The 25,733-nt window shown below is 34.3% G+C and overlaps 2 protein-coding genes across 2 annotated transcripts; one reads left to right on the top strand and one right to left on the bottom strand.

Annotated features, from left to right (window-relative positions):
- The first annotated feature begins 1,094 nt into the window (after nucleotides 1-1,094).
- Nucleotides 1,095-3,871, top strand: LOC121378494 (nucleolar protein 12-like). Its single transcript, XM_041506688.1, has 3 exons — nucleotides 1,095-1,283; nucleotides 2,403-2,491; nucleotides 3,696-3,871. The coding sequence occupies exons 1-3, from the start codon at nucleotides 1,125-1,127 to the stop codon at nucleotides 3,814-3,816; spliced, it is 369 nt and encodes a 122-aa protein (XP_041362622.1). The 5' UTR covers nucleotides 1,095-1,124; the 3' UTR covers nucleotides 3,817-3,871.
- An 8,069-nt stretch (nucleotides 3,872-11,940) lies between these two features.
- On the bottom strand, nucleotides 11,941-25,483 carry LOC121378921 (growth factor receptor-bound protein 2-like). The gene is made up of 5 exons (XM_041507308.1): nucleotides 25,406-25,483; nucleotides 15,990-16,087; nucleotides 15,456-15,581; nucleotides 14,438-14,627; nucleotides 11,941-13,532 (listed from the first exon to the last, which is right to left on the bottom strand). The coding sequence occupies exons 1-5, from the start codon at nucleotides 25,481-25,483 to the stop codon at nucleotides 13,347-13,349; spliced, it is 678 nt and encodes a 225-aa protein (XP_041363242.1). The 3' UTR covers nucleotides 11,941-13,346.
- Between the last annotated feature and the right edge of the window lie 250 nt (nucleotides 25,484-25,733).

Below are 25,733 nucleotides of genomic sequence, written 5' to 3'. Positions count from 1 at the left end.
CAGTTGAAAAAATCTTACCACTTTGTTGTGTATGATCAATTTACCAGCCGAACAATCATAGCAGCTTCATGAGTTTTTGTTGTGCTACATTTGGTAGAATCTTGAAAAAGACAGTGTAGTATTTTATTTACATTGTAGACATGCATTGATAAAGATACATTTTAAGTTGTCAACTATCGCATTTTGCCAGTGTTAACAAAATGAATATATACATGTATGTAGTTCATAATAGTGGGATGGTAATCATTATTTGTACATCTACATGTACAAATGACAAAGATATCATATTTGAATAATGCAGTACTCACATGTATGTGGTCAGCACTTCCCATAATATACTTACCAATTCTCTGTGCATGAAGTCTGAAGTCTTGTAGAAACGTAAATAACTTGTTTTCCATTTTTATTACACATTTTCAAACAGAAATTAGAACGCTTTGAGTATGATCAAGTTTGAAATGCACACACACTGGGAAATGAGCATTTATTACACATTTTCAAACAGAAATTAGAACGCTTTGAGTATGATCAAGTTTGAAATGCACATACACTGGGGAAAATGCACATACATGGGGAAAGGTTTTTTTTTGCACCATACACTGGGAAATGAGCATTTATTACACATTTTCAAACAGAAATTAGAACGCTTTGAGTATGATCAAGTTTGAAATGCACATACACTGGGAAATGCACTGGGGAAATGAGCATTTATTCCAACTTGTGCATTAAGAAACCACTCCTCATTCCACATTTTTTTCATGCAACAAATCATTGAAATGTATTTGCATGGGAAAAGTACATTACCTATATATATATATTTGTAATGTATGTATGTACCAGTATTGTGTTGATAAAATAACATCTAGGGTTGCATTCAAAGATAGCAGGCCTAAGGCTGTTAGTGTCTCATAGTATTCCAGTACATTGCCTCCAACCCCAAGTGAGTTGCAATCCAATGTTTCTCTAGACTCTTTAATAACAATCAGCCAGTCAGGGTTTTGGACTGCGGATTATCACCAGAACAGCATAATACATGAAACATGATACTAGTTTCATTATATTACAGTATGTACGTAAAGAATTAATTTGCATATGTCACGTTTTATCAATTATAGGCACAAGAGATGATGAAAGCTAGGAGTGTCCACCAACCAGTTGTTCCTGAAGTTGATCATCTTGTTAACTCCACTGAGTACGACCTGCCTGAACACACAGTCACAATAACCAACATATCCGAGGTGGACTTTTCTGGTGAAGGGGGTGTACGACTTGGTCAAAACAGGGTATGCTGTACTCTTCATCTTCTATCCCCTCCCTGCCCAGGGTGCAACATAGCCCAGTGGTAAAGTGATCGGTTTGGGATCAATCCCCATGGGTGGGTCCATTGGGCTATTTCTCATTCCAGTCAGTGCACTACGACTGGTATATCAAAGGCTGTGACCAGTCTGTGGGATGGTGCATATAAAAGATCCCTTGCTGCTAATGGAAAAATGTAGCAGGTTTCTTCTCTAAGACTGTGTTAAAATTACCAAATGTTTGACATCCAATAGCCGATGATTAATATATCAATGTGCCTGAGTGGTGTCGTTAAACAAAACAGACTTTAACCTCACTTGTGTCCCGCCATGTGTCTCACCACCATATCTATATTGCTTACATGTCCTTATTCCTCCATGTCTTTGTCCCTCTCCCTATATTCTATGTTAAACATGTTTACGTATATATTTGTATATCAAGAGCACATATGACTTATGAAATTGTTGTAAATGATTAACCAATCTAATTATCTGTAATCTAGTGTCTTTTAAGGAACACAGCCATTGGAAATAACTGTTCTTAAGTAAAGTTGCAGTGATTACTGAAGCTCCCATTCCATTAATTAAGATTATCTACAGCAAAAATACATTTTGTCCTTGTTTCCTCATAAGTCAACATAATGAACAACAGAAAGAATGGTGAGCTAATACAGTTCTGTCGGAGACAATCCGAATACAATTGGGGTTGGGAGGCAATCATTTTCATTTTGGTTACCACCTTGTTCTTATAAGATACAAAAAACAGCTGAAGAGTGGAAATCAAAATCTGTTGAGTTGTTAATCCCCTACTGGATGTTTCTTTTAGAAGGCCTTGAGATATTGACCTGAGATTTTGTGTATAGGTTTATAATATACTGTTACAGGTCAAGTTTGACTTTCATTGCAAATTGTCAATTTTTGACAGAGTTATGGTCCTTGAACTTAAAGCGATGTGAAAATTAGTTTTCCAGACGGTTGTTGTTTTCTTCAGGTCTTGAGATATTGAGCTAAATTTGTTGAGTTCAGTAGGGGATATCTATTGCTTTAGCAGTACTCTCATAATGCTTCTTTTATATCAGTTTCTGTACTTGTTTTTTGCCGATTTAGATAGAAGATGATAACACCGATGTACGGAATATTCTTGAGGAACCAGAAACTGAGGAGTTCAAGAAGATGAAGACGAAGTATAAACAGATGTATGTATTTACAAAAATTTATTTTTAACAATTAGGTCTCTGTAAGAAATATTTACGCCTGGAAATTAATTAATCACAACCTAGTTTTGACAGTATGACTAGCACTTAACAAGTAATTGTGATCATTTCATTGATACAAAACACTGAAATAAGATTGACAGCAATATTGAATGTATTTTAGGGCAAAAGACAAAAACCGTAAATGTGCATGAAAATGTATGGCAATTAACAATGGAGCTGGAATCACACTGATGTGCTTCTCATAAGTAAATTATTGACATTTCAGTAAATGCCTATTAAATTTAGGATATGTAAAAACACCTCAATATCGTGTTTAAACCTACTTGTAGACGTGGACAACTACTCACAGGCACCTTTTTGTCTGCATTACAGTTCAGGTGGTGCTTAATTATTAATTTGCAGCTGTATAGATTTTCTTTTTATCTTCGGAAAAACAATTTACCTTAATTCTGAATAAATCTGTGAACATTGTAGTCCATTTTATTTTATCCTGATAAACGTTGTTAATTCTTTTGATGACAGCAGTACAACAGCAGTATCCTTTTTAGCATGTGCCATGTCTACATTATATTTTTGCATTATTTTCCCAACTAGGTTGTGGTTTCCTCCCTCAATATCTGTGTGGTACATAACCATAATATTATGTCTGATGCCATATAACCATAAATAAACCATTTCCTTCCTTCCCACAGACAGGATAGCACATACCACAGCCTTTAATATACCAGTTGTAATGCACTGGCTGGATCAGTATGCAATGGCAGGATTTAAGTCAGTTGCTCAGGTATGTGTGCAGAGGGTTAAAACCCACCTCCACTCCAAGCTGTGGTACATGCTGTCCTGTCTGCGGGAAAGTGCATATAACAGATCCTTAGCTAATGAAAATATTTATTTTTTCCTCTGAAGACGATGTGTCAGAATTATCAAATGTTTGACACCTAATAGCCAATGATAAATTAATCAGTGTGCTCTAGTGGTGTCGTTAAGCACAACAAACTTTAACTTTGTCATTATTAAAGTCAAAGAATATGTGTTCATGTTGTATTAAAATGTTTAGTTGACCCTGTTTATCAAATCACAATATTTGTGTTCATAGTTTTTTTGTTGTGGTATGGTTACAGATTAAAGTAACTTCTGCTTCCATGATTATTTCAAATTGTGTTGTCTTGTTACCAATTTTCAGGATGGATCATGTGGGTAAACTTGAGAATCAGAGCAGAAAGAAGAAAATCTCGATGAGAACCAAAGCTAACCGAAAGAAGAGAAGAGACAAAGTTCGCTCTAAGAAGAAAGGGAAGAAATGATTCATCTATAATACTAGTCAAATATTCCTTTTTAAATAAAAAAAAAAATTCTTAACGTGTTTTTGTGTGCGTGTCAGTGGTAGAGTACTTGCCCGAGGTGAAGTGGGTCATAGGATCACTTGACCTCAGTAAACTATTTGGGGTTTTCCCCATCCCATGATGTTGATCGATCTCCGACTGACCGCGTATCAGCCAATCAGTCGGCAAAAACAAGTACGGAAACTCATACAAAAGAAGCTAACTGTGCTATGTTCCACCCCACAAACAGCACATCAAAGTGATGTCAAACATTTGGTAATTTTGATATATAGTCTTAGTGAGGAAACCCACTACATTTTTCCAGTAGTAGCAAGGGATCTTTTATATGCACCATCCCAGAGAGAGGATAGCATATACTACAGCCATACTAGTCGTTGAGCACTAGCTGGAATGAGAAATAGCCCAATGGTTTAGCCCTAGACTGACCACACAGCCCAGCACTTCACTACCAGGCTACTTTACGCCCCTAAATAAAAACAAGTCATAAATATATGTTGGTATTTATTGAAGGAGAAAGCTGTCAATAATACACATTGATAATCACTACACATTTGAACTATACCTGTATTATGGTGGACAACCTCACACACTAAATAATACTGCTTGCATGGAATAAACACTTGCAGACCAGCTGTACAATCACATAATCACACGCAAAGCATTACCATCAGGTATGAAATCTTATCTTTTAGATTGAAGCGGAAAGTAAAAATGTAATCTTGTAAATTATCGGTTCACATCTCAACTTCAAGTACTTTATACAAGAATAAGTATATTCAGTAAAAAAAAAAAAAAAAAAAAAAATTGTTATATTTTGGTACATTTATTCCAGCATTCTAAATCCTACTCTTTAATGGGTTTAGGGGTAAAAGGGATTAGAAGTCATTTAACTCTTCCATAAATCTTGTTACTAAAACACATGTACAAGTACTTAATCATGTTTAAATAAAACTAAATGTGATTATCCTTGTCTAGGATTGTTTGTAAAAGTTAAAATAAAAACAGCACATGATTATTCCAAACATTCAAAACGAGGTATGCAAATCATGCATATTTGAAAACAAACAAAATCTTGGGAGTTCTATTTCCACGACCATCTCTATATATATATAATAAAACAAAATGGCTACCCAAAATTAGCACTGATAAAAACACTTTATTTTAAAATTACATTTTATATTAACCTTGGTTTGACAATTACTTTAATTGTATATACAACCCGTCAATTTTTTTTTTTTTTACCTAGCTACAAAAATGATGGTTTTCATACTTCATTCTAGCTCATTGCCTTTTAAATAAAGAAACGGGGGTGCTTTATGAACACTGATAAATGATGAGAACTGATGCACTTAGGATCCACCTGAAGTGCATATCACAGTGATCCAATTGTTGAGTAACCCGTTTAGAAGGGACTAGTTAAATAAGATGGTATACACAGTTCTTTAAGTGTTCCAACCACACTGGAACTGCTAACTTCATTTGATTTAAGCAACTGAATTGTATATTTTGGTTTTAAATAACCAATCTGTAAATATTTTTTGTTCATTTGAAGATACATGTATTTACCTGCAAATGCCATCTATGACTTCCAAAACTAGCACGTTATGTTTGGGTTGACCATTCAGTGGTGCAATGCAAGCAAAATATTTATAAATGTCTGTGCTGTTTTAGTTTTAATACATTGTTAATATTAATGTATATAGTATATTTCAGAAATGTAAGAAATACAATGCAATGTGCTTGTGCATGCTTACATTAATTCACAACCTATCTTTACATAAACTCCTATGTGGAGGACATACAACATTTATCTGGGCTATAACTATAACAGATGATGTAAAGTGAATACCAAGAACACAAATTTCATGGTTTATGCATTAAATAACAATGGTATATAAATAACTATTCTTGCTTGCAGATTTGGTTTTAATGTATACCGGGTAATCATTTAATTTTTAAAAAATTTGCCACTAAAATTAATGTAATGTGTACCACTTTAGTCAAATATACTATCTACAGAAATAAAATAAACAAATAATCATAATTTGCAAAACTATCGGGAGGCACAACAATAAAAAAAACCCTAAAAACTGCTGAATTTGATTAAATTACTGGCATCTTTATGATATGTCAGAACATGCTATTTTTTACCTTTGACTATAATGATGATTGGTTAGATTGCATCATGACATGTACTATGATCTTGATTTGGTATGCATAATGAAAAATGCAACACTACATATTACATGATATTGTTTGAAAACATTATCTCCCATTTTTAGGCATACAGATTATTATATTTTTGCAGTTATTAAATTAATTTTTTTCTCAAATTTTTCAAGTACCCCAGTCTCCCAAAATACTTAAAAACCCATATGCAACCTATAAATGTTACTTTAATATGAACTTATAAATATCATTACTCTATACACTCAACTGTTCTTTTGATACACTTTGTCAATCATATCCACATTTGCCTATTTACATGCAGCTATTTTTACATTTTTGTGTGAAGTCCATAAAGAGAGGCAAATTTAATAGCCTGAATATACAAAATAATGGGGGGGAAATATATATAATTTCACCAGCAAGTCATTCTCCTGATGGCTAGAAAGACACCTGTACAACATTAACCCTAGACTGACTTACACAATCCTAAGGACACAATTTAAATTCATGACAGGGATAGGTGGGTGGTTCAGGTAAAATATATACATATCTTCCTACTTGGGGGGGGGGGGGGGGGGGAGACACTTAAACGGTTACAGCTGTATTCTAGTTTCTCATCAATGTTATAATTATCCTGTGTATTTAAAAACACCGTAAAACATTATTAATAACAGAGCTGAAACAATAAGCCAAATATCCACGCACAAGCAATCACAAAAATAATTTATAGGTTTTGTTATGAAAAACTATCAAAGGCAGTAACAAAACACATGAAAGCAGTATAGTACATGGTATTGCAGCACGTAGAACTATATACTTGTATTATATACCCACACACAAAATATTGTTTATATACTTCTTTTTTTAAAGTAGCCAAATCCAATGGCAAAGCATTAAGAATGAACACTCTGTAAATCACAACATACATGTACTACAGAATTTAGAAAGCCTATACGAAATGCCAAAATAATGACTACGATATATTTTATGCAGTACCTACATGCACCGATAATACCCAATTACATGTTTTTAATTTTATTATCTTGTGTTACTAAATAATCATGTTTCTTATCTTTATTAAATTTTAATATGACTAATTCATTAAGGTTTATATATCACTTGCTTATGAAAGTAAATAATTTTGTAAGAATTTTGTGTAAACTTTAAATGAATAGGAATTCTGCAAAAATTAAATGTCTTGCCAACCATAAACAAAGTTTCATTGACTTAAGACTTATAGTTTGTGAGGAACTGATCTAAATGCAAACCTTTAACGCAAAATACGACACTGTCATCAGAAACATAATACCTATATCTCGCCTTTTTATTTTAAAACTGCAAGACAATAATAATAATAATAATAAAACTAGCCACACTGTACATTTCACTCCCAAAGCACATTACTTACAAGATGCAAAAAATTTGGTATAAATGTATAAAAATGAGCACTTTCCAAAATTCAGCCAAGAATCGGCAAATGGGTAATCCATAATGAAGAATTAAAGAATCAAAATGATCTCCCATGTTTGTCGTTTGGTTTTTCAAATCAGTAGCAGTATACAGATATCTAAGGACAACCCAAGTTAATTGCATGTTTCCACATTTCCAGCCAACCAAAAACAAAGCTTCTACCGAAACCCCACCCAAAAAACAAGTACACTAATGATTTTTTTACTGCATTTATGCAGATAGGGCAATCATAAATTGACATGGTACTCTGTGAATCTTAAAAGATAAATGGTTGGAAAAAAACTATCCTCATCTATACCGGTCATTTGATTATTCCCATAAGTAAAAACAGAAAGGAAGGAATGTTTTATTTAACGATGCACTCAACACCTTTTTTAAATACGGTTATGTGACGTAAGACATATGGTTAAGGACTACATATAATGAGAGAAGAAACCTGCTGCCACCACACAATGGGCTACTCTGATGTCATGTCATGTCATAGGGTTTTCCGTGCACATTCAGAACAAGCTGTTGTAGTGCACGCCTGTCGTGGGCATTGGCCGGCTCCTCCGTCCATGACAGGAAAGGTGGGGGGAGGGGAGGGGAGAGGAGGGCAAGGGAGCACCAGCAGCCCGATCAAATCGGTAGCAGGCGGGTGGTGGTGGTGCTATGGAATTTGAATGGAGCAGTTAAATGCCAAAGAGAAAAGGGTGCGCAATTTTGATTGAGGGAATTTGGCGCAATTTTGAACGGTCGGTCGAAAGGTAAATGGCCGAGCTAATATAGGTTTTGATATTAGTGCATCGAGAGTAGCTCGTTAATTTTAGACCTCTACGATGCTGTGGTGTCTGATTACCAGTAAGGGATCTTTATATCCCAACAGACCGAATCAACCGCAAATCATTCCCCCAACTTCACTACATGTCCCTCAGCCTTGAGGGAGTGTATTAAAACAGGAAGCGTACAACTAAACTGGGTCACCCTAACCTATAATAATTGGGAGATGTGGACAGCAATGCCACTGAATAAATGTAAGGTTTCTGGGTTGCTGAAGTGCTATCCTAAAGCTGGATTTATACTTCACCATCTTCCTGTTCAAACCTAAGCCTCAATTTTCAGTCAATTCAGTGCGACTTTAACACAGTTCATATTAAAGTTTAGTGCGCATTCATTCAACGCTTTTTAGTTCACCTAATTAAAAAACCTAAGGCTAATTTTTCAGTCAATTCAGTATGACTTTAACACAGTTCATAATACAGTTTAGTGCACGTTCATTCAACACTTTTTAGTTTACCTAATAAAAAATTAAATTTCAGTTGTGCATGAGGTCAGCAATCAAAGTATGAATTGCAAGCCTAATGAAATCTTTTGTTTACAAACATAAGCAAATGTCAGTAATTAGAACACACGTTCTGATTCTAGAGATCTTCCACACCCAATTTCAGCATTTTAAAAAATAATAATCATCTTAGACAAGTAAATAAAAGTTAAAATATAAAACTGGTCACTGTGTCTAATAAAAGAAATCATTTTAAATGTATACATTTCTCTTGACATATAATAATTAATACAAATGTAGCTTCTTAAATAAGCAGTGTAAATTTCTTTTACATGTATATAAAATATGCCTTGGCATACCATCTCGGTATCTTTCGAAAACAAAAAATTAAACAATTACCGTCCCCAGTAAATCTTTTAAAAAAAACAATGTACAATATATATCAAGACTAGAAGAAAATTACAAGCCTTGTTCTTATCAAAGAGTTCATCTAAAAATGCTCCTAATACAATGTACATGTATTGCTATGTACAGTGTTAAAGCAGTCTACAGTTGCAGTATTGTGCTGATTCCATCCAATTAATGAAAATATTATCTGTTTATAGACAAAGGAAAACATTACTATGTACATAAAATGCAAACAACTTCCTTTTGTGTGCAACGATACAAAAATATCAAATAAAAACATTTTTGCAAATACATGTATAGGTACGGTAATACCAAAAAAAGAAGTAAATTAGAGTGGCCCACAAAGCACACTTTTTTCCAAAGAAGAAACCATTTCCATAATGGTCTTACGCTAATTTCTTATTTTCAACATACGCTGGAAGAATTTTGGAAGAAGCCTCTAACTACTAATTTGACTTGTTTCATCCACTGTCCCCAACACAAATAACAATAGGCTTTATGCACCCATGTGTGCATCATTAATTAGTCAAGAAATTCATCTACAATTGTGTCCACAATACCATCAAAACATTTGAAGTCCTAACATAAATTTAGTACTTCTGATTTATTTGCAAATAAAGACTCAAACTGTTAAATTAGGCAACAGTATACAAAGTTAAAAGTTTGTTTTGTTTAACGACACCACTAAAAGCACACAAGTTTATTAATCATTGGCTATTGAATGTAAAGCAACAGTATACATGCAGACAAAAGAAATTGGGCACTATTATTATGCATAACAACATTTAAACTTTGGGTTGAAATATTTTTAGTTGCTGAAGAAAGAAATCCTATTTAGATCACGTAAACGTTGTCTTGGGTCAACAAAGTATCAAACATTTATTGAGGTACTTTTAGATTTTAAAAAATGGAAGTGGTTGCTTCAATACATTGGGCCTTTCAACAATTATGTAATGCTCGAGGAAGTGTATGCACGTGTTGGGTGTGTGTTACAAGTTATTTTTATTTACATATAAATTTAACGTAGGTAGTCGATATGAACTTTTCAATTTCTGATAATATTTATGAAGTATTTATTAAAGAAATAAACAAACTTGGTCAAATTACGCCATGGTGAAAAGGTGGATCGGTGACAAAAGCATTACATAATTTATTAGACCGTGGTTGTAGTGTTGCAAACATTTCATGAGGCGAGGTGGTGCAATAATGATGAGATTTTGTGTTACATAATTTTTAAATAGCTTCATCTAAAAAATATTGACTTTTACAAAAATAAAATATGGAAAAAATAAAGAAAAAGCATTTGCTAGTCAATGCAGACAAATACAGATGTAATTAAACATTGATACATGATAGACAATTTGTTATTCGAGATCATCTAAAAGGTATACATAAGCAAAGTGCATCATAATTTTGTTATGATCAGGAGAGAGATGAGGTTACTAGCCATTTACAGTTCTCCATTGTCTAAACAAAGCAACCACCACTAAGATGAAAATATATTTCGAGTCCATAATTTTAAAGCTTAAATCTACATTATATACGTCAGTGAATATCGTCAGCAACATGTAACCAAGTACAGTCTACCAACAGTAATCAACATTATTTTAAAAATTAAAATCAATTTATCCACACCATTTTAAATAACCTACAGGCAAAATGATACAATGGGGATTAATATGAGTACTACTCCAATCCTGCCACAGATGTGACAATGACACACTGATGACATAACTGCAACAATAAAATCAATATGGACAGCAACAGTGTCTCAAAACAGTTAACCAACAATTTCATTCATTCACAATAAAAATTAATCAGAGCATTTTGCTATCACAAAAACATGCAGTCATTTTATTTTAAAAAAAAATAATTAAAAAAACATAAAAGGTTTGGGTTTTGTCTACCAACATTATAAACAGATAAAGTAAAATTCAGTGCTAGCTCTGGCAATTGCCACATTCGTCAGATGTGAATTTTAAAAATAGCTGACAAATTTCATTTTCATTTGGCAAAATAATTTCATGCAATAATTGATATTTTGTTAGAAAATACCTGGATCACAATGTTATAAGTTTAATAGATAATTAGAAACATTTTCTACTCCTCCAGAGCCAGCCCAGAAATTACATTATAAGTATAATCCTAGAACTCCTTTCAATAACCTACACAGCAAATGTGTGCTTTAATAAATAAAAAAATGTTAAAAAGCCAAGGATGAATTAGTTGAAAAAGTTCGAAAGACCAAATCTGTGCAGTGGTTGTGACATTAACTATAAATGAGCCGCTACATGGGGAAATCGACAATTCAGCCATCTAAAAATAAATGTTAAATCTGTAATCTCTGCTACAGATATGAGATCTATTGATGCATTATCTTAACAAATACTGCATCAGTGATCACTCAACATATGGTTGTGATCTTTTCTATTATTATTATATTATTTTAATCTTGAGAAATTCCAAATCCAGATTAATAGCAAACTGAATCGATCTCCATATGATAAAATAAAGATGATGTTTCTTTACGTCAAAACACAATACAAAAACCCTGTTATGTTTTACATGATTGGTTACATTGTGTTCAACGGAGCTGTGACTGCTTCATTTGATGACATCATGCCAAGTTGTAGGTTGGTACCACACTGGAAAAAAAAGACAAGTTAACGAACAGCTAAAAATTACTCTCCTTGAGGGAACAAGGTCCGATATTTTATCAAAACAAGGCGAATGTAGGTATTTACACCTTCTATAATCAAACCACAAGAAAAAAAGAGTCACTGCTGGACCAGTATATTTCAGTATAAAATTCATTTCTTGCATAAAAATGCTGAGAAAACCATTAACTTAATTAGATACAATATAAAACGGGTATCATAGCCCAGTGGTGTTTGACATTTCGTAATTTTCATTCAGTTTACTACAGCGTCTGGTCAACAATGCTGAACAATAGTCTACTGCATAGTTTACGTTATTGCCAATAACAAACTACGGTTAGACAAAATACTGTCAGAAATGTTTTCTTTGTTTTGAGTGAAAAAGTCTAAAAGTTTACAATATTAAAAGCATTAATCAGTAACCTCAATGCAGATACCCAACAGTTAAAACAGATTTCATCTGTGCTTTTGCATAAAATACTAGTCTTCTAAACTGAACAGGGGACACAACTCTTGTGTTAATCGTATGCTCTGTTGGATATGCATACTGATGTGAAAAATAATAGTATTGTAACCATGCTACTACAGCTAAAGTATCTATACACATTTCAGTGGTACTGTACAGTGAGAGAATGCAATTAGTGAATACCCAGGAAGACAAAGTTAGAAAAACATTTTAATAAACACAATGCTCTAATGAATTAAAGAGCTAAAGAGTTTAATTTTGTTTACAGATTCCCATATTCATGATGTATGCAATGAAAACCTGCAAATATCATTCTCTCTAGAAGAGTAAAACTCCATTTACCATTGACATTATTCAATTAAAAAACAACAATGTTTTGTTTCAGTCTGCCCAATCAAGTTAGACTATTGAATCGGACAGGCCAATAGATATCTCTTTTGTTCAGAAGACCAAGCTAAAATGGTGTACATTATTTCTTAAAACTACATTCTGACAGAATCAGGTAACTTCCAAGTTACTCAAGAATACTGTTTCTGCAATGAGTTCTCTACTCGTCCTAACAGTTATTTGTTGATACCATAAAATATTTCTTATGAATAAAAAACAATGACGCTTTCAACTACTGATCTGGACTCGAATACGACACGCTGAAAGCGAAACACCCACGAAGAGTGAGTCTTTCTGTAACCCACAATGTACTTGGCTGTTCATACCGCCGGCAGTGATGCAGTCACTCAGTGTAGGTCCAAACCATCTGGCAAATATTCAAGCCAACTAAATGATGCAATGTCATAACCACTGGCACACTGGATGAGCTTACAAACATCTTGGCCAACTCGACGTTTACATGAATATCAAGCAACACATGAATGGTGGCCCACAGCTAAATTGTCCTTTACAGGGCTGTGGATACGGTGTTCGTGTTATGTATGTTATGGTGCAGGAGTTTCCATTCTATTTACAGTCAATCTCCGTGTATCTTGAAGCACGTCCCATTCTGTGACACCCAAAAGTATGTTTTTTTTTTGCACATTATGATTAAGCGCTTCTCTATCGACTCTCACAATCCATTCACAGTGGAATCCAAGAGTTTAACATAGGCTGCAGGGAACACGCCTTCTTTCCCGTCTTTCTCTCCCTTCCACCAGTTGTCATCGACGCGGGATATTACTCTAATCTTATCCTTTTTCATGAAGCCCAACTCATCATGCCCTTCTGCCTTAAATTCAAACAGAGCTTCACAGTACTGAAAAAGCAAAAAACAAATATAAATTATAAGTCAAATAGAAATAAAAGTAAAGGATAAAAATACAATACTAACACTAAAAATTACATCAGTGCATCATGTAAAGATTAAAACTGTTCCAAGAAATTTACCAAAAAGCTCATTTTTAAATTACCATGTATATTGGTAAAAAAATTATATTCTACAACATCAAACAAAAGTCACAGTAACACAGGGTTTGTCCAAGTCAAAGACAGTAGTACTTGAAACCCAAATGTTTTGAATAACTTGACACTTAAGAAGATAGGTGCATGTGCAGGAATTTCAGCAGGGGTGACAGGTCAAGACTGCGGCGACATAGGTTTATAGAGGGTTGAGTTATGTCCCCTGGAAAATACATTGAGAAAAAGGAAAAATTACTTAAGCAGGGAGCAGTCACGACCCCAAAACCTCCCCCTGTACACACACCTGAAAAAGTAATAACCTAAATGATGCATTTCTATGCAGCCTACATACTGGTAGCCCTATACAAGAAGAAGAAGTAGTTTGTTTTGTTTAATGACACCACTAGAGCACACTGACTTATTAATCATCGGCTACCCAGTCTTATCATAGGCCAGACTCGGGATAGGTGTGTTCTAGTCAAGTCAAGTGATTAAGCTATATTAGGTACCAGTTCCCATTCACATGGAGTTTTAATGCCTCAATGGGGGCTGTAAGACCACTACAGTGACTTTTTTCTCATTTACCACTAACCATTCACCACAGTCTCGGACAGATGGCCCGGACAGATGGCCCAGACATCTGATGTGTGTATAGGATTAGTGTGGTTTAACCTTTATCTGGGTACAAGCATGAAAATGAAAGTTAAAAATGAAAAACAAACTGATTACTATCGTGCTTGACACCTGTGGCGTAACACTTACTAGAGCAGTTGCAGGGTCATCGGAATTTCCCATGTGCATGTCCTTCAAGAATATACTCTGGGTTCGGCTTACAGACGCTGTTCTGTGATAAGCAATCAGCTCGTTTATTGAGTTGAACTTGACAATCCAGAGGAAATACTTGCCAGCTCCATCTCGTAATACTTTAAAATGTTGAACACCATTCTGAAATCTGAAATGAAAATATTTCTTTTCATGTTTTAAAAGTACAGTATATAGAGCAGGGCTAGCTCTGGGTGAGCAAAACATTTCGCCAAATTATCTAAAAAAACAAATGCAAAACTCAGTTATTTTCCAACAAAACACCAATTATTACTTGAATCTTTTGGCCAAATTAAAATAAAATTTGCCAATTGTTCCTAAATTTTGCAATTCGAATTTGGCGAGCGGCAGAGCTAGCCCTGTAGAACAACATTTCTTTTCAAGTGTTATGTATAAATTAGTTTTATTGAAAATCTTGTCATAGGATTCATTGTATCACTGAAAAGACATTCCAATGATATTTAAATAAATATCAAAGAACAAAGGCCCAAAATTAATAATGTGGATCAATTACACAGATGTTTTAAGAAATAAGTACAGAAAAATTATTATCTGCCCAGTGTTAGAATATGCTTAGGAAGTGTGGGATGGGTGTTCTTTAGTTGACAAAGACAACATTGAAAAAGTACAATTAGAAGCAACTAGATTAATCACTGGTCTGCTTAAATTTGCATCTAGAAAGTGGATAGGAAACAGTTACTAATGAAGAAAGTTTGAAATATATGCCAATAAAAGCTTATGATTTGTATTATCACTCTTAAAAATCTGGAATTTTGGATATATCTAGAATACTTTTAGAAATAAAATGGAAAGCAAAAGTGCTTGTGAAATTTATTATCAGGAACTAATAATTAGATTTGGAATTCCAATGTTTCACTGGTAGAATTCTGGTGTACCCATGTTGAGTTTGTACCATAACATACGTACATCGAAATGACTTTGTATGTAACAAACTTACTTGACTGATATTGAAAATTCACCAGGTGCACTTTCACTGTTACGTACTAAGAAAGCCCCATCACAGTTATTTCCCTGCATCAGCATTTCCTCTGCTTTCACACGAGATATCTTTCCATAGAACCAACTAGAAAATAAAACAAAAATATTTTTTATTAAGTATGTCATAATACACAAGTTAAGTGTATTAAGTATTAAAAAACAGAGGTCTGTTTGCTTATGTTTAGTACATGAAGAGACCTATATACAAATGATTATTACAACCAATCAGTCATGCAAATGTCTGAAAGCCTGTTACTAGCTGGACTGTGTAGAGTTATGATAATGATCTAAAAATAGTTCAATGACCCCGATTCTTTTCAATATTTCCACTAATAATCACAAAGGAACATGTCAAATTAAACATTACTGTACATCTACATTTAATTTATTGAATAAAAATATGAAAAATAAATCAAAAATTATTAAAGCCTATTTCATAATGTGCCTTTGATATTGCTGTATCAACAAAGAGCACATGAAACGTTTGACTCACGGGTGTGGTTTCACATCTATGTAATTATTTGGGATATATCCCTCGCGTCCACTATGTTCGGCCTTGAACCAGTTCTTGTCCTCATCTGTACTCAGAACCTACAAGAATAAAAGAAGAAACGTTACCATATAGGACCCAAACACATGGTTAATCAGTCAGTTTTATCACCATGCTTGTGTGTACATGTGTATACATCAGAGGTGGGGGAAAACTAGAATTGCCAATCGGTCCCACGTGATGTCATCACTATTGGGGGGGGGGAAAGAGAGAAAGGAATAAAAATAAAAACATTTAAAAGACTATATTTGCCCAATAGTGTTTTAAACAAAATCATAGTGATGTTTGTATGTTTTTATTTTGAATCATGAACATGAAATAATAAACATAAAAACATTAAAAAATATATCTATTTGATTACATCAGCAAAAAACCCCATAAATTGTGTATATTTAACATAATGGAATAAATAATTTTTTAAAAAAGGGAAAAGTTATGAATTTTAACTCCCATATATACGTATTCAATATATAAAATTAACTGTTGTGCGATGATGTGATCAATACTAAATTTGAATGCTTATATTCTTATTTCAAGTTAAAATTAAAATTACTCTATTCCTAACTGGTATACGTTCAAGTCCAATTTTCTATATTCACGGTATGCAAGCATAACATAAATAACGAACAGTTCTTTGAAGGTTTTATAGTACGCAACACTGGGGTTGGCCTACAGTAAAACTGCATGTCTGTTATTGAATGCATCTTACTATAACTGTTTTACAATGGTTCTTAATCCGCAAATTATATTTTATATGTTGGAATAAAAATTTTTTAAAAAGCCACAGAAATGAGGAACTCAGTTTTTAGTTACTGTATTCCAAGATTACAACCAATTTTTAGTATAATTGCCAGAAATCGCAGGCTTTTTAACTGTACTCTGTAGACCTATAATTTGTGATAAAGAAAAAACATATATGCTTGCCAAATTAGGCAAATAAAACATAATTTGTTAGTAGAAACTTTGGCCAAATACACTAATCATCCAGTTATGTTTATCTGTTTCAAAAGTTATTACTGGTTTTCATTAGCGTATCATACTGGATCTTTTTCAACTGAGCTTAGCAATTTGGGCATGAGCGTAGCAGTGTAGGAAACATTGACTAAGCGTTGCAAACTACGTCCAAAGTGTAGCAGTTGGCAGCTCTGTGTACGACCGGAAGATGAAAAACAAAAATTCTAAAAAATATTTTTCCTTCATTTGTTTTTTTTACATATTTAAAAACATCATACTGAGGGGTGTCTTCGTGCAAAATATGAACACTATACAACTCGGCATTCTGTTTTTGGCTTTGGGCTGTAAATAGGCTGACCCTTATTTACATCGGCCAAATAAACAGAGTGTGATCATCTGTGATGTGCGCATGCTCCAGGTTAGCTGTCAGTCTACATTTATCAACAGTACCTTAGCTGGTGTTGCAGTTATTAAGAATGTCAATTAAATAATCAAAATTAAATGAAAACATATAATATTTGTTGTAAAATAATTAATTTAAAAGTAACATTATTTGATGTTTATTAAGTGCGATATATACAAATGGCAATCACATTCAGAAATCCTTACTATAATCACCCGGAATTTCTCAGCAGATCAATGGAATCACACAGAGGTTATTGGCAGAGGTGTTCCGAATGATTGGTCAAGTATTCCTATATTTAACATTAAATACCTTTACACTGACAGCACTAGCTCTGGGTGATCAGAACATTTGGGCAAATTATCTCAAAAATGCAAAAACCCATAGAGCTCTATTTATCATCAAAATATCAATTATTACAACTTGTTTTTCCAAATTAAAAAAATATTTGCCAATTGTTCTTAAAATTTGCAATTGGAGAAATTGACTAGTGGCAGAGCTAACCCTACATTGATAATTGTTCAGTTCTCTGATAACAAATATTCCACATATTAATCACTACTACACACTATATTCTACCTATTAATCACTACTACACACACTATATTCCACCTATTAATCACTACTACACACACTATAATCCACCTATTAATCACTACTACACACACTATATTCCACATATTAATCACTACTACACACTATATTCTACCTATTAATCACTACTACACACTATATTCCACCTATTAATCACTACTACACACACTATAATCCACCTATTAATCACTACTACACACACTATATTCCACATATTAATCACTACTACACACTATATTCTACCTATTAATCACTACTACACACACTATATTCCACCTATTAATCATACTACACACTATAATCCACCTATTAATCACTACTACACACACTATAATCCACCTATTAATCACTACTACACACACTATATTCCACATATTAATCACTACTACACACACTATATTCCACATATTAATCACTACTACACACACTATTATCAGCAAACTCGAAAATGTCAGACTAAGGATTATTGTTGTATTCGAGCAGAAATCTTTGCCCATCACATGACTTCTACAACCAATCAACACATGCATTTTATTAAGCTTATTTCTTGTCCCTGAAACTTAAAAGTGCAAGAAAACAATGTCTTATTATTGTAACTGACGACGTAGAGACGACTTGTTAGTACATTTTGTCAAAAGCTAGTTCAAGTGGAATATTATTATACACTGACTGCTTTGTTCAACCCAAACATATTTACATCAGTAAAAAGAAGGAACAATTCAGTTTCTGTCACAATCAATATTGGAATATTTAAAATTGATTGGTAGAGCCCAACAGACCATGTTTTAAAATTATAATCAATCACCGGATCAATCATCATTAATCTGTGACAGCATTTTTATAATTATTGTGTATTTACTTTGTTATTAATTCCATCCTTTCAGATTTTACTTTAACGATCGTTTCCGGTACAGTGTCGGTAAAATCATGGAACCAAAATTTTGTTTCCCATGATTATATCGAGTACGACTATTCAACGAAAATAAAATATATTAAAGCCTGTGTGTGTGCAGGTGTGCACACATCTGTGTCTCAATACTGGATCTTACAGTAAAACAGTCCATAGCCATAATACATATGTAACCACATAGTGGAAATTTTTTGAGGCATTCAATTATTTTTGGTCAAGAACCATTTATTTTTGGTCAAGATTTAGAATTATATAACTTCATATAGATGGGGCTTTTTGATTGCACCAAAGTCAGGGCTAGTCAATACCATTAAAATGTTACGCTTAATTTGACTTATATAACAACATCTTTACCAGCTGTTAATAACATTACTATAGTAACATGATCTAAGAGTGCTCAGAACAGACAAAAAACCAGTTGTGCCCAAACAGGGTTCATACACTTAAAACATTTTCTTTTTCCAGGACTATTAAGCACCATTTTGGTTCATTTTCCAGGACTTTTTTTAACATTTTTCCAGGAGTCTGAATACATTACCTGGAAAGGATTTTTTTAAAGACACCCCAGTAAACTGTTTATTCAGTGGTTGTTATGTCTCAAACAAAAGCTACACCTAATATATCACATGGATGCTAAGTTGTAAAAATACATAATTAAAAAAATATTGTAGTGTGCAGATTGTTTTTGATTGTGTGTGCAGACGTGCATGCATCTGTGTCTCAATGCTGGATCTTACAGCAAAACACTCCATAGCCATAATAAATATCTAACCACATTGTGGATTTTGTTGTTGTTGAGGAATTCAATTATTTTTGGTCAAGATCCATTTATTTTTGGTCAAGATTCAGAATTATTTAATTTTATATTGATGGTTTTTTTTGATTGCACCAAAGTCGAGGCGATAAAGATTGTGCCCAAAATATATATGCCCAAAACAAGCAAGCACAAATTGAGTATAAAAATGCTAACCTCAAAAATATTTCTATCTCAATACCACTAAAATATTAAGCTTAATTTGACTGATGTAACTTGAAATGCATTTCAGCAACATCTTTACCAGCTATTAATAACATTACTATATTAACAAGATCTAAGAGTGCTCAGAACAGACAAAAAAACAATTGTGCCCAAATTAATTTGAAAATTTGTTTCTAATTTTCATTATTATTCATACTTACCTAGTGCTAGCACAATAAATATGCTATTCAACCTGTGTCATACCTACACAATGCAGAATTCTCTCCCTTGCCGGATATGCGCAATGCTATCCTTGCACAGGCTACCTGTATCTTCATTCTCGGTTCAAAGTCCACCCACCGAGGGAAAGCCTCATAGGGGTGGGTGGGAGGTATAGTTTGTTGTGCTAGCACTAGGTAAGTATGAATAATAATGAAAATTAGAAACAAATTTTCTAATAGTCTTATTCAAATTACTGTGCTAGCACAACAAATATGCTATAACGGATGTGCAATGACACCGTTAGAGCACGTGAATTCAACATTAATGGGAGGAGGTAAGAAAATAGAGGACTTACCCGTACCCAAAAAGCTCCTTTGAAGTAATGGCATGGAGATAGGATGAACCACGACATACGGTAGCAAGGAGTCAAAAAACTTTTGGGAATAAAAAGGGGCTTCCCAAAGAAAAACTCATCCCCATGAAAGGGAGGAAAAACATCTCCCCAGGGAGAGGAAACGGTAGACAACACTACAAAAAACCCCATCCCTCAGAAAAGGGTGGAGTGTTAAACATATCCGAAGCGTGAATCGATGGCAGTCGGACGGAAAAGAGGTCGACCCCTTTCCGTTGTCCTGTGCACAGACACGACGCGTTGAGCCGCAATGACTGTCTGGATCCTACGCGTACCGTCAGGACCAACCACCATATCCCGGAAATAGAAACGGTCAAAAGTGTGCCGTCCTTTCCAAACCCCTGCATTCATGACCTTTATAATATCTAAAGAGTCATGAAAATTCAGGGAAGCAGAAATGGCTCGGATCTCATGTGGTTTAACACAGAAATTCCGTAACACATGATCACCCGCCATCTCATATGCTAGCTTGATGGTAGCTGCTATCCATCGAGACAAAGCATTTTTTGTGACATCACCCGGCCTAATGGTATAAAAAATAAACAATCTCTTTTTCCCCTGCCGCCAGTTTTTCGTACGCTCCAAATAATACTTCAATGCTCTCACCGGGCAAAGAAGTCTATCCGAGTTATCAGATGACAGTGTACGAGATAAACTGTTAATGACAGTAGGTGGAAACTCTTCCCCCGGAGACTGGTTTTTACCAACAAAGATAGGGTCGGTACGTAAAGTGACAGACCCGTCCGAATTGTAATCAACCAAGTCATGCAAAAAAGCATGTATCTCACTGATCCGACGACAAGCTGCCAGTGAAACCAGAAATAGAGCCTTCCACGTCAAGGCACGAAGACTAGCAAACCTCAACGGCTCATAAGGCGCACCCTTAAGAGCATGTAACACCAGAAAGACATTCCATTTCGGAATAATGGAAGGTCATTCAACCGTGGATTGTAATGATTTAAGTAAATCATGCAACACCAAGTTCGTAGAAAAGTCATGACATCCACACTGTTTAAGAGTAGTGAAAATCGCAGCTCTGTGACTTTTCACTGTCGTGACTTTAAGTTTCCTTTCTTGGACCAACGCCAGAAAGTACTCCGCTAAATCGTTGACAGTAGGCGATAAGGGATCAAAATCCTGTGCATTCGCCCAACGAACCTACATACGCCAGTGACACTGATAAACCGACTCGGTAGATTTGCGCTTTGCTGAAGAGACGAGATGCGCAATTCTTGTCGAAAAACCTCTGCGTTGCAAGGAAGCCCTGATAACCTCCACGAGTGAAGCTGGAAGACCTCCGGCTTCGGATGCTACCGTCTGACTCAGTCACTGGCTGAGTAGATCGGACAACACTGGTAACCGGAACGGGACTGCCACTAACAGCCACCCACAGAGGAGCTATCAACGTCACGTGACAAGGTTCCTGAACCACTTTGGTCAACACCTTACTGAGTAAGACAGGAGGAGGGAAGGCATAAAAATCCAGTCCCGTCCAATCCATACTTAACGCGTCGAACTCCAACGCCAATGTGTCCGGTACCGGGGACACGAACACCGGCAATTGGTTGTTCAACCGTGTGGCAAACATGTCCACCTGTGGACTGCCCCACACCCGAAGAACCACTGCGACCACCCCTTTGTTCAACATCCACTCCGTCTGAACAGGGGTATGTCGACTGAGGACATCTGCTAACACATTCACTGATGAAGGAATGTGTTTCGCCAACAGAGTGGTCCCTAGTTGGTCGCAGAATTCCAAAATCGCAAGAGCTTTGTGACCCAAAGTCTCCGATTTGGTTCCACCCCAACGATTGAGATATGCCACTACCGACATATTGTCGCATCTCAAACGAATTCGACGGTGTCGAAGAACTTCATGATTACAGGACGTTTATTCACGCAGACATACTACTAAAGTACTGTCGGAAATAGAATAAAAATTATTTTCGTCATATTAAACTGACAAGTAAATATTTTGTAAATACCCATTCAATGATACTTTACCTAATTTATCATTTACTTGTTTGGCTCTCATTGATGTACAACATAGTGTTTACTCTTGAAATTAAACTAAATATGTCAATAAACAGGTGATTTGTGACTTTTATTGGAACAGACTATAACACATTTTGATCGATATGTGTCAATTTCATTTACCCATAAACAAACTTTTAATTTAAAACTGCAAGTTAACTGATTATTTTGAATTGCAGCATACATTTATAATTATGATAAGTATATTTATTGAAGATAAATTCAATATAAGTACATTAGAAATTTACACAATCTTGCAACAATTTAAAGGTGCTGTGATAAAAGATTCTCAATAAAAAAGTATTTTCTACCAGTAGATAAAATTATTTCCTATAATCATTTAAGGGCATATTGTTAAAGATGTCTTCTTTAAATGTTAAATCAAAAGTTAATTTAAAAAATAATAATAATAATAATTATTTGCAATAGCTGTCATTGGGTAATATTGAGATAGCACCTTTAATACCGGAATAATGGATCATTATAATGGCTCTTGACAGTTTTGCTCAAAAGTTACTTATAAATGACTACAGATATTTTGTTTTAGAGAGGAATAGGGGCAAACCATCATCAGAAACAGTCCCTCACATATTGTAACAGCAATGAAATTGACACATGTTGACCAAAAATTGTTATAGACTGTTCCAATTAAGTGCACAAATCACCTGTTTACTGACATTTTTCTTTTAATTTCAAGAGTAAACACCACTTTGAACATCAATGAATGCCCAAACAAGTAAATGCTAAATTAGGTAGACTATCATTAAATAGATATTTACAAAATATTTACTTGTCAGTTTATTTCCGACAGTACTATAGTATTTCGACAAATGTTTTAGGCTGAATTTTAGATACTTGATGCACAGCAAATCGGTAAACAATGTTATATTTCAACAGTTGTAATTTGCAACCAGTCTAAAGTAAATGTTCAGTATAGAGTCGAGCCAAAAGTTTTAAAGAAATGTGCTCAGACCGCTGGGAACGGCTAAATTATCTGCTGCTATTTTATCTCTAGAATATATGTAGACATACTATTGGATTGCCTATAATTTTACACGTTAAAAACAGTTTTAACGTAAACAGGAATCCAAAAGTGTCACAAAAGTTGAAAAATACTACGCATAAGAAGCTTTAAAAAAACAAATATTTGGAACGTCACTGTAGTACTATAGAAGTACCATCAATAAAGTGAAAGTAACATAGCCACCGCAAAACGGAATCCCTCCAAATGATTATGTATATATTTCAAAGGCATAGCGCCCATTACGCATGTGCGTAATGCAAAAACAAAATCCGGGAATAGGTCGAGGCTGTCTTTAATTGTTCTATAAAATATCCTCTTAAAACTGACTCGAAGAAAAACGATTACAAAAAAAAAAAAAAAAAAAAAAAAACAAGCCTCTGAAAAGGCTCAGATTGCATCTACAGGCGTCCTGAGTTTCAAACTTTTCAGAGGGAGGTCCCCTAATATCCCCGCTCGGGCACGCCTTTGGCGTGCGTAATGCTAAGAAAATTTCTGGCTACGCCCCTGTATTTTGTTTCAGTACTGGGGCTGATATTCAGTTCTTTTATAATATTGTTAACTTTAGCAAGCAGTAAAGACTTTTTTTTTTTGTAAAATGTTTTCTTTTGTATTTGTTTTAACTTTATGTTTCAGCTAAAAACTATGTATTTAAAATATAATTTCAACGTAATTTTGAGGTAACCGATCAGGTAACCCATGGGTTACACAAATATAATTCACGTAACCGAACAATTGGTTACCTAGGTAAAAATTATGTGAACCGACTTCCGGTTCTCTCAGATTTCGAAATATTGTCCCCTGTAAACAATCAAAACTAACCCATCAAATGATTGTTTATTTAGTTAATTGGTCGCTTCATTGACATGCCTCGACATGTGAATACCATTTTGCTGTGTCCTAGTATTGTTTCGTCTGTCTTAAATGGAGATCAAAAGAATATGTGTCAACTACAAGTTCTCAACTTTTGCATGAGCATAGCAGACATAAGCCTTAGGAGTATTTGTTTTGTTGGAAGGTGCTGGTTACAGCTATTTACTAAATTATTTACCTTTAACAATAGTTTCAAACTAACAAGTTTCATCAGAAACAAGACTGCTGACACTTACATAATTTATTTGACAGTTCATTGTTTATCCGATATTAGGATCTTCCCAATATAAACCCATTTACACTTGGTCATTATGATAATATTAATACATAAAATGACACGAAAGTTGAAGATGTCCATTTTTAATTTCATCACAATTATTTCCGGACAGTAAATTTTGAGCCGAGTTGTCCAAACACTGAGGTGAGTTGGTAGAGGGCGAGTAGTTGACCAGCATTTGTACTAAACTACTGTCAGTGGGGTTCCAGTCTAAGACTATTTATATATATATCAAAATTACAAAATGGTTGACACCCAATAGCTGATGAATAATAAAGAAATCTGCTCTAGTGGTGTCGTTAAACAAAAGAAACTTTTAGCTGTTCAAAAACGTTATCAACCGATTTTTTATTTTTTATTTATAAACAATTTTGCCTACAAAATAGTTAATTATATATTCCACTGACAGTGAATATACGTTTGTTTTCTCAACACATTTCTCGAAATTTGTGCTTAATACAAGAGGTACAGATGTCCACCAGATACAGAATGACTGGTAAGGGGTTGATACTACTCATATCCGTCTACATACTGACGTTATTCATCCAGTCAACAAGTGCGAATTGAAAGAAATGCTTCCACTTCCTCAACCAACAACTCGGTAACAGGTGGTTTTCTGGTACAGTCAGCACATTCGAATCGTCATAGACACAATGCTTAACTCGTTTAGCTATCAAACACTGACTTCAATCAACCAATACCTTCAAACAAGACCCTTTCTTGAAACTTAATTCGTCATCAGCAGTTGCACTAAAATCATGTTTAGCAATAGCCTCCATCTTGAAATAGAGGATTGTGGGTATTATGTCCACATTCTTACGCGCTGATCCGTTTATTATGTTTTTTTCTCTTTACTCCTTTTGTTGTGATTATAAACAGACAGTTTTAGTTGTGTTTTTATGTTACTGTTTGTTTATAAATGGATTATATTTTTCATTAAAAAAATATTAAAATAATCTGAACTATATTATGTCGAACAACTTCGGCATAGTTCGGTTTTCTAGCTATTTTTAAAACGAAACTGACCAG

This window comes from Gigantopelta aegis, chromosome 8 (genome assembly GCF_016097555.1).
Source record: "Gigantopelta aegis isolate Gae_Host chromosome 8, Gae_host_genome, whole genome shotgun sequence".
Classification (NCBI taxonomy): Eukaryota; Metazoa; Mollusca; class Gastropoda; order Neomphalida; family Peltospiridae; genus Gigantopelta; species Gigantopelta aegis.
Note: the sequence above shows the minus strand (reverse complement) of the source record. Positions and strands in the feature narration are given on the sequence as shown.